Below are 9904 nucleotides of genomic sequence, written 5' to 3' on the forward strand. Positions count from 1 at the left end.
GAATGAATGCGGTTGGAAGGATGGGTAGAGAGAGGGTCAATGGATAACAAGATGGTCTGACATTTGAACAGTGTGGTAACCTAACAGATTGGTGCTATCTTGAGCTGTATGGGTAGAGGAAATATTAAAAATTTAAAGAAGAGAAATACATGAGGTTGAGGGATGTGGGGAGCCACAATTCTCATGTTTTGTTCTGCTATGACCTTCTCATTTCACCTTCCAACCTCTGGGGACTGTGGGGCCCTCATTTAGACGAATATAGACTAATAGCAATTAGTCTATACATTTTCACTTTTTTAAAAACTGAGAACCAAGGTGGTCTCTGTTTTCATTAGAACATTAGAAAAGGGATGTGTGCATAGCCTAAATTAAGGCACAGATCAATCAGTGGGTTATTATTTATTTTTTTATTTTAAAAGGTTCAAAACTGTAAGAGATAGAGATGTGTAAGAAATGTCTCCTCATTTGAAATTTTTCTCCTCAGAAAGCAGTGTGTCCTAAGAGCCTTTCAACAGTGCTAGTTTCCTGGCTCTCTGCTGATGAGATTTTTGTGCCTGAGACTTCAATGATCAGACCTACAAGCCTACTCTATCTCAGGAGCAGTTAAGAGAGGCTGGCCCCCGGAAGATCTCTATAGACATATGCGGCTTATTGCTTTTCTTTTGCAAGGTGACCTGCTTTCTTTTTCTATATATGGGGTGAGGAATAGTGATTAATTCCAATGATCACCTTCAAAATTATTTAATAGACAAAGAACTACAAGCACCCAAGGATGAGAGTCGGAAAAAAGAATCTTCCCCAGTGACGAGCCCCTTAAAACTGATTATCCAATACCAAATGGTCGACTCTACAGTCATATACCGACAAGTAACACTATATGGGCTGAGCAACTTGTGCTTATATATTTAGGCATCTGTTAACTATAACAACTAAAGGAAAAGAGGATATTACTTCAAGAGGGAGCTAGAAGGGGGTTGCGGGAGAGAAGGGGGAAATGATATATTTTAGATGTATTTCAATTATTTTATATATAGATAAAGGTATATTAGATATATTTTAATTAAAAAAGAAAGAAATCTTTTTTACCTTAGTCCATAAAGATTTCCTTCTAGAAATGATTTTTCTAGGAGTGTTATAGTTACAGTTCTTAAATTTAGGTCCACAGTCTATTTCAAGTTAGTTCTTAATGTATGATGTGATGAATGAATGAGGTTAATTTATTTCATACACATCTTAGTTTGCTCCAGCACAATTTAGACACTATCTTTTTCCTCTTTGGATCACTTTGAGCTGAGAAAGGGATTGGCTTATTATAGGAGCCGGTGTGGCCTGAATACGGTGAGGGAGGAAAGGGGTGTTGTGTGCAGATGCTGAGGAAGAAGCTAGGGGCCAAGTCATAAACAGACTTCCGAGCCTTGGGAAGAAAATTGCATTTTACTCTTAGAAGAGTTAATTTTTTCAAGGATTTTAAGTGGCTATTGCATGATTCCACTTAATTCTTTTAAATATAAAGATGTGTTTTTAGCAAATCCAATAAATTCACTCTGATACTTACCATGGAATCGTAAAAAGCAAGAGAATCATTTGTTATTCTATGTGTCTGCATATGTAGGATGTGTGTGTGGGTACATGCGCCATAACGCACATATCGAGGTCAGAGGACAATGTTGTAGAGTCATTTTCCTTCTTCCATTTTTATGTAGGTTTCAGGAATTGAACTCATGTTGCCAGGCTTTCTTGGTAAGGGGCCTTTACCTGCTGAGGCATGGAACCAGCCAGGTCATTACTGGAATGTATAGCTTCTGGGTATCAAAGTCATCAAATAGCATTCAAAATATATAAGCTGTCCTGATGGCACGGTGTAAAAACCTCAGCACACCTCATCCTTTGTTCCTTCTTCAGTCAAACCAAAAAAAAAAAAAAAAAAAAAAAAAAAATTGGCCAAGCTTTACTGTACAAAGCTTCTTCAAGATACTCTAGGATGAAGGTTTTCAGCCAGTGGGTCGTGACCCCTTGGGGATCAAATGACCCTTTCACAGGGGTTGCCTAAGACCATGGGAAGCAGACATTTACATTGCAATTCATAACTAGCATTAATTACAGTAATGAAGTAGCAACAAAATAACTTTGTGGTTGGAGGTCACCACAACATGAGAAACTGCATCAGGAAGGCTGATTACCACTGCTCTCAAAGGAGAAGATGCCATGGTGTGGAAATGACCCAGGTATGCCTGCCTTGCTTCCCAGGGTGATTCAAGACTCCTTCCCCTGATGGTTCGACTACATGTCAGGATTCTTCTTATGTGAGAATGAGGACATCGACTATGTATCATCAGGACTTGAATTTTTGAGTTGATTTCCTAATATAAATGACACAAAGCAAAGATGTCACTTGTACTTGGGGACAAAATTTGAGAGATACCTTGCACTGGGTGTGTTCACATCCTTGTGAGGGATGGGTTATGTAGTTACTTGGAAATTTTTCTTTTCAGAAGAATTATTTTTCTTCTGAAATGTAGATCATTTTAAAAATCATTGGGGACTTTGTGCAGCAAGTGCCATTGAATGTGTGTAAGGTTTAAACAGTAAAATGAGCTGCAGTTGAAAGTCCATGCAAATTAAAAGGCATCTGTGAGAAGCAGAACTTGAGGGATGTCTTAGTTAGGGTTTACTGCTGTGAACAGACACCATGACCAAGGACAACATTTAATTAGGGCTGCTTACAGAAGTTCAGAGGTTTAGTCGATTACTATCAAGGCATGCGCATGGCACGGTGCAAGAGGAGCTGAGAGTTCTACATCTTCATCTGAAGGCACTGAACAGAAGACTGACTTCCAGGCAGCTAGCACAGGGGTCTTAAAGCCCACACCCACAGTGACACACCTACTCTAATAAAGCCACACCTCCTAATAGTGCCACTCCCTGAGCCAGGCATATACAAAGCATCACAGGGGAGGTGTTAGACATGGTTTCAGGTTGGGCTTAACCCCAAGGAGAAATATTATATGCGTACTATTTATCAGAAGAGAACCTACTTCTCGAATTTCACCCAAATACACATTTCAGTGGTAATTAAAACCTTGGTAACTGAAGAAAACAGATACATATTCTGTATTAACTACTTCAGTAATCCACATCACGTGTTAAATCAATAAGATTGTAGAAGAAAAAAATTTGAAGTATGCCTTAGACTGAGTAGCCGTGGAAATTTACAAATCGAGATTTATGTCACAAGAAGCAGTGAGAGACTTAAAGACATAGGAAGACATTTCCAGGCAAGGACAAAGGCCAATCAGGGAAAGATTGACTCGTGAGAGGATCAAGAAGGCCAGCCAGGCCGGGCGTGGTGGCGCACGCCTTTAATCCCAGCACTCGGGAGGCAGAGGCAGGCGGATTTCTGAGTTCGAGGCCAGCCTGGTCTACAAAGTGAGTTCCAGGACAGCCAGGGCTATACAGGAAAACCCTGTCTCGAAAAACAAAAAAACAAAAAAACAACAAGAAGGCCAGCCAGAGCGCAGTAGCAGGATCTGTGGCCAGGACTAAGGTGCAGATGATGCAAGAGTGGGGGATGCAGATTCCTACTGAGCAGCCATTTTTAGGATATGATAGATACTACGGCTGGTGGTGGACTGTGGATTAGAGAAAGGTGAGGGAAAAGGGTGGGGATGAAGAACCAGACAGTCAGCACGCTGCCCCTGTTGGCCAGGATTCTGGTGTGATGATGGGACTGGGGCAGAATGGGTGTGTTTCAGGATCTGTCGAGGGGAGGAGGGTGCGATGCAAGAAGTCAGGTCAACAAACAGATGGGATCTATTCTGGGTCCACGTGCGAAAGCACCTCTTCCACATAGGGTGAGGCCCTTAACTTTACAAAGCCACTATTGTGTGTCTTCCGGAACCAGAAGACTTGGTTCACCTTGGCTTCTGATCTCTGGAGATCTTTCCAGAATCAGGGAGCTGCGGTTTTTTTTGTTTTTTTTTTTTTTTTGTTGTTGTTGTTGTTGTTTTTGGTTTTGGTTTTTCGAGACAGGGTTTCTCTGTGTAGCCCTGGCTGTCCTGGAACTCACTCTGTAGACCAGGCTGGCCTCGAACTCAGAAATCCGCCTGCCTCTGCCTCCCGAGTGCTGGGATTAAAGGCGAGCGCCACCACGCCCGGCTGGGAGCTGCGTTTTTTATTCCTTTAATTTCTGGAATTCTTGGAGTACCAGAGAAAGTGGGAAGGATGAGTTCTGTGGATGGTTCAGTTTGCCCTGAGTTAAAGTTGAGACAGGGCACACACAGTCTTCGGACGGCTTCACAGTTCTAGGGGAAGGGACCAGGAGGCTTAGTGTTTATTGCGGCAAGGGTAAGGAACGTTGTACACAAGAGCCGTCATTCCATCCTTCTGGTGTTACATTCTTCCAACTTCGGTTTTATAAGACAAAGGTAGATGTTCAGAGAGGTTCTTTAAAAATGTGCTATTGCTATAGTTTTAATTATCCATATATGTGTAAGTATGTGTACACGAGTGCAGGTGCCTGCGCTGTTGGCAACTTGAGCTCAGACCTTGTAAAAACAGCATGTGCTCTTAATCATTGAGCCATCTGTCAGTCCATCAGAAAGGTTAACTTTGTGCTAAGGTACAGACTCTGGAAGTGATTGGACCAGGACTGGTACCACTTCCGGTTCTCTGGCTCCCGTTCAGTTGGGTTACTCTACTTTCCTCTTCGGGTTATTAGTATCACACAGCCTCTACAGAGAACCCTTGGTGCAGAGGACGTAATTTCCCTTCGTCTAGTATGCTGATTGTTTCCCTCACTCCCTAGCTTTCCTAGAATTGTGCTCAGCAAGTGAGCCTGCTGGAGTCCACATATCCTTCTTGCTGCTACACCCGGGGCTTGGGGATTAGGGAGGCAAAGCAGAGCCTATGAGCAGAACTCTGGTGCGTCTACCGCGGCTAAGATAGGGAAAGCAACTCTTCTGCTTGTTCATCGCCCCGAAGGCATTTTCCATTTCCCTCACCTTTTGCCCCTCAGTTTCAGCTTTGGCCCCTAGGGAAGCGTCCCTGGCTGCGGGGCGGACAGCGTTTCGGGGCACGGGGTCTTGTTTTCTGCGCTCTAGCCCATCTGTGCGCAGAGCCTCGTTCCCGGGCTCCCGGAGCCCGGCGGGCATTGACGTCAAACGGCAGCGGAGCCTGCCTACAGACGGCTGACCCGGGCTCTCCTCCACACCCCCGTCCTTCTTCTCCCCCTCCCTCTTCCCGGCACCCGATTTCAACCGGCTATAAGAAGCCGGAGAGCGCAGTGCCCGAGCAGCGAAGAGGTCCAGAACCATGGAGAGCTCCCGCCTGAGGCTGCTACCCCTCCTGGGCGCCGCCCTGCTGCTACTGCTACCTTTGCTGGGTGCCGGTGCCCAGGAGGACGCCGAGCTGCAGCCCCGAGCCCTGGACATCTACTCTGCCGTGGATGATGCGTCCCACGAGAAGGAGCTGGTCAGTATTTCCCTCGCCTCGGGTTCCCCCACTGGACTACCACAGGGCCCTTGCTTTGCGTGCGTCCCTCTTTATCCCAGTCCCATTCCAGAGGGCAGAGCCCCTGACGCTGGATTTAAAAAAAAAGTACCCTGGGTACCCTCTACCAGACAAAGATATTTGAGTTCACGGGCTGCGGGCTGTCTGTCGAGCGAATCCCTAGTTGTGGCGGGTCTGGGCAGTGTGCTCCTTGGAGGCTCTGGAAGGTGAGATCAGGTCTAGGGACTTTGCCCGCCTGGCTTCCTTTCCACCAGTATCTACTCCCCTTTGTCCCCCCCCCCCCCCCCGAGTCCTGCTGCCCCGCGGTTGTGTGTCCCGGGCTCCTTATAACTGGGCTGAAAGTGAGCACCTGCGCTGGGCTCGCAGCCAAGGCGGCAACTTCGGGCTCCCGGCGCTATGTTGCAGATCGAAGCGTTGCAAGAAGTCCTGAAGAAGCTCAAGAGTAAACGCATTCCGATCTACGAGAAGAAGTACGGCCAAGTCCCCATGGTAAGGCTCCGGGTTCCCTTTTCCCTACTTTTCCACGAGAAAAGATTGCCTAGAATCTTACACATGGTCATTACTCTAGCAAGTGGCTGAGCAGCTAGGTGAAGAATTTACCTGGAACGTCCTCTTTGCTTTTGCTCTCGCCCCCTTGCTCCTTGGTCTCTAAGAACAAGAGAGAACAGGCTACTTAGGGCCAGAAAACAGTCTCATGATCTGAGTGGGAGTACTTCCTGAAACATCTCAAATGGAAGAGCCCTTGAATCTATTCAGTTCTTTCTAATTCCTTCTAGAGCACCACCATTTTTTTTTCTTTTTCTTTATTTGTATCATTTCGTTGTTGTTTTCTTTCTTAAATTTTGTGGTAAAAAGTTTTCGGGACTGGTCACCTTCGTTGTACAACTCTAGGTAAAAATCACACACACACACACACACACACACACACACACACACACACGCAAACTTTTTCCTTCTTTGAGCAAGGAAGTGGGAAAGCAGAAAACAAAGGCTATGAGAGGAAAATATCCTGGAACTCACTTTGTAGACCAGGCTGGCCTTGAACTCAGAAATCCGCCTGCCTCTGCCTCCCGAGTGCTGGGATTAAAGGCTTGTATATTTCTTAGATGCAAGAATCTGGGTGATCCCCCCCCCTTCAGATAACGAGAAAAAGAAGCTGAAATTGTGGTCCCTCCCCATAGGCAGAAGAACGTAGGAGGAGGGGATCAGTCATTTAAATTTCTCCCTTTAAATATCCTCTTTCGGAAATTATAAGCCCGAGGCCCCCTGGGCTTCGGATCTGACTGCTTCGACCTGAGCTGATGGTAGTGGTCTGGTCCTGTCTCCCATGAGGAAGCTCCCTTGGGACCCCAGTAACCATCGGTTGTGTTGTTGACAGTGTGACGCTGGAGAGCAGTGCGCAGTGAGGAAAGGGGCCAGGATCGGGAAGCTGTGTGACTGTCCCCGAGGAACTTCCTGCAATTCTTTCCTCTTGAAGTGCTTGTGAAGGGATGACAGCCTCCACCTTCGGTTCCCATATTCCCTCTTTCCCCCAAAGGAGCGCTCCATTATCCCTGGAGCCTGGCTTTAGCAACAATAAAGTTTGCGTTCCCCTCAGAGAGCGGATGGGCTCTTTCCCTGCTGCTTCAAAATAAAAGATTTGACATCATTGTGTGAAGGAGAATGCCTTGAATGGTGTTGGTATGTGTGCAAAATATTCTTTTCTTGTTTTATCCATCTGACACATTCTTGTGAACCTTTCTGGGAAGAAGAGGAACTTCGTTTTAAAACTGTATTTTTGTATGTGGTGTGTCACAATGAGAATTAGATCTAGTTAATTTGGGTAGATGACATCACAACCCAGAAAATAAATTACCCTAAAGCCACACAAATTGAAGCATGTACAAATTACACATAATAAAGCGTTTTTAACAATTGCTCACAGTGCATGGCTCTTTGTACATAAGTAATTTAAATAGGAATAATAGGATTAATCATGCTGTTGTTTTGAAAGAGAAATATTTTAAAAATAGCTGTCTATTGGGAGAGCAGCACCTCAGCTCCAAGGAGTTTTGATCATTAATTAGGAGTGTGTTATACCAGCTTCAGTATACATACTGTGTGCTAACTAGTATGGTGTGGTGGTAGTGTCTCTCTCTCTCTCTCTCTCTCTCTCTCCCTCCCTGTGTCTGTGTGTGTGTGTGTGTGTGTGTGCGTGTGTGTGTGTGTGTGAGAGAGAGAGAGACAGAGAGACAGAGAGACAGAGAGACAGAGAGAGACAGAGAGAGACAGAGAGAGAGGAGGGGTAGAGATGGTTGGGTTTGAGATGACAAACGCACTGTTACTTATTCAGACCTTGGCTTCAGCAGTGAGACTTGTCAGGGACACTTGCACATATGTGTTCATTGCTGCACTATTCACAAAAGCCAGGGAATGGAATCCCCGTAGATGTGCAGCAACAAAAGAATGAATGAAGAATATGTGCAACAGACACTCAATGGGATTGTGTGCAGCCATAAAGATATGTGAAGTGATATCTTCAGAAAAGTGGATGGAACTGGAAATCATTATGTTAAGTGAAATAAGTCAGACTCAGCAAAACAAATGTCACATGTATAGGGAACCTATGTTTGAGTGTGTGGTGTGTGTGTGTGTGTGTGTGTGTGTGTGTGTGTGTGTGTAAACCAATAAGTCCTATCTATATACAAGAACCCTGTTTTAAAGCCAACAAATGGTTTAATTCTGAGCCAAATCTAAGTGGTTAACTTCTGGGTGCATCTATTCAAATTATCTTCAATGACATTCTCTGGAATGAAAGAGTTATATAAACTCTTCCATCCACAGAACAAAGAAAATCATAAATCAATAGATCCAGCAAGTACATTGGTAGGAGCTTTAGGCAGGCAGGCAACAGCAAGATGAGGAAGTCTGTTGCACATTTTAGCTGCTATCCAACAGCCTCAGCTTTAGGGTTGATCAAAGCTGGAGGCCTACCAAGGACTCCATACTGACTCGTAGCTTCTGCATAGAGCGGAAGGCAATTAGCGATGAGAATTCAATCAGGAAAACAAGAGGCTACTTTTCTTAGATAGCCCCAGACAATTTTGACTGTGTGCATAGTATTTAGTCTTTCACAATCATGAGGCTACTCGGCAATGGCCTGACAGCTTGAGTGTCTTTATGGGTGTGGCTTCTGAAGAGAAATTCAGCACCACGGGCTAATAAACATATTCTTTCCAACCGTAGGCATACGTAAAACAAGATGGAAAACCCGAACTTTTGTTTTGTTCTTTTTGAGACAGGGTGTCCTGAGACTCAGTCTTGTCTCAAGCCGGTTCTGTAGCTAAGGATTACCTTCAGCTTCTGAATTTCCCATCTCTGTCCTGGGGTTACAGCCACGTGCCAACAGAGTCAGCTTACATGGATGGGTCTGGGGCTCAAACTCAGGGCTCTGTGTGTGCTAGGCAAGTACAAACTCTCTACCAAAAGACCTACATCCCAGTTCTGGGCAGCCCCTTGATTGAAAATACGCTCTTTTTGGAGGTTGTTCATTCTGAGAAAGAGAGTTACTGCATCGGATGCTTGAAGAGTGCGAGACTAATTCACTTTCACAGCCAATATACCTGAGAAACTCTCTATCCAAGAAAAAGAAAATTTGCTTAAATATTATTAGTTTTTAGATAAACAAAGGGAAATTGGTGTGGGGGGTGCAATATCAACTCAAGAAATAGAAAAGAAAGAAAAATGTTACATTTCTTAACTTTTAAACATGCGTCTCTGTGCTCCCCTAAGAGTAAGTAACACACACACACACACACACACACAGTCTTCTGTAGCACAGGCTGGCTCTTAGCTCCCTAAGTAGCTTGAAGCAGCCCTTGAATTCCCTCTGTTCCTGCTTCCACCTCCTGCAGGCTGAGATCACCTGCGTGCATCATCACCGCCTGTGAGAGTGACTTTTGAGCAGCACCATTAGGAGAGGAGCAGTTGCTAAGAGCTTTGTAATCCAAACTCAAGAGGCCCAGGCAGAAGAGCAGAATTGAAAGGAAAGCTTTGCAGACTCTTGAGGAGAAGGGGAGCGAGCGAGCGCAGGTAGGAAGCATTCTCATGGACAATGGCCATCTGCCACGTGCTTATTGTTTTGATTAGCATGCCTAATCTAATTAATCTTGCAAGGAGATTCAGTTACCCGTTTTCAGAGTACAAAACAGAAGCCGAGAGAGATTATAGAATTTGATTATACAATTCCAAATTGTGGGTTTTTTTTTTCCTTTGCTTTGATCTCGTTGATTGCTCTTTATCTTTTCCTTTAATGTCACTCTGGTACCAACAGCTATTGATTTCCCAAAATGAATTTTGCTTAATAGAAGGTAGTTTAGTGGGGGAGGGGTCAACGTGTATTTTGGAGGACACATTT

General features: G+C 44.7%; 1 protein-coding gene across 2 annotated transcripts; it reads left to right on the forward strand.

The window, feature by feature from the left end:
* Window positions 1–4895: 4895 nt before the first annotated feature.
* Cartpt (CART prepropeptide) lies at window positions 4896–7424 on the forward strand. Of its 2 annotated transcripts, none has more exons than XM_021180989.3 (3): window positions 4896–5469; window positions 5875–5997; window positions 6887–7424. In XM_021180989.3, exons 1-3 carry the CDS (start codon window positions 5311–5313, stop codon window positions 6992–6994), a joined length of 390 nt encoding a protein of 129 aa, XP_021036648.1. In that variant the 5' UTR covers window positions 4896–5310; the 3' UTR covers window positions 6995–7424. The 2 variants fall into 2 exon arrangements, with proteins under 2 accessions (XP_021036648.1, XP_021036649.1); XM_021180990.3 differs by having other exon boundaries at window positions 4907–5469; window positions 5914–5997.
* The last annotated feature ends 2480 nt before the right edge of the window (window positions 7425–9904 follow it).

The sequence above is a fragment of the Mus caroli genome, unplaced genomic scaffold, assembly GCF_978045245.1.
Source record: "Mus caroli unplaced genomic scaffold, Mus_caroli_1 scaffold_15, whole genome shotgun sequence".
In the NCBI taxonomy this organism is placed as follows: domain Eukaryota; kingdom Metazoa; phylum Chordata; class Mammalia; order Rodentia; family Muridae; genus Mus; species Mus caroli.

Excerpts from the sequence above, each read along its gene's own strand:
- Cartpt (XM_021180989.3), top strand. The coding sequence starts at position 5,311 with ATGGAGAGCTCCCGCCTGAGGCTGCTACCCCTCCTGGGCGCCGCCCTG. Across the intron at positions 5,470-5,874 it reads CGTCCCACGAGAAGGAGCTG|CCAAGGCGGCAACTTCGGGC; the intron begins GTCAGTATTTCC and ends CTGGGCTCGCAG. Across the intron at positions 5,998-6,886 it reads AGTACGGCCAAGTCCCCATG|TGTGACGCTGGAGAGCAGTG; the intron begins GTAAGGCTCCGG and ends TGTTGTTGACAG.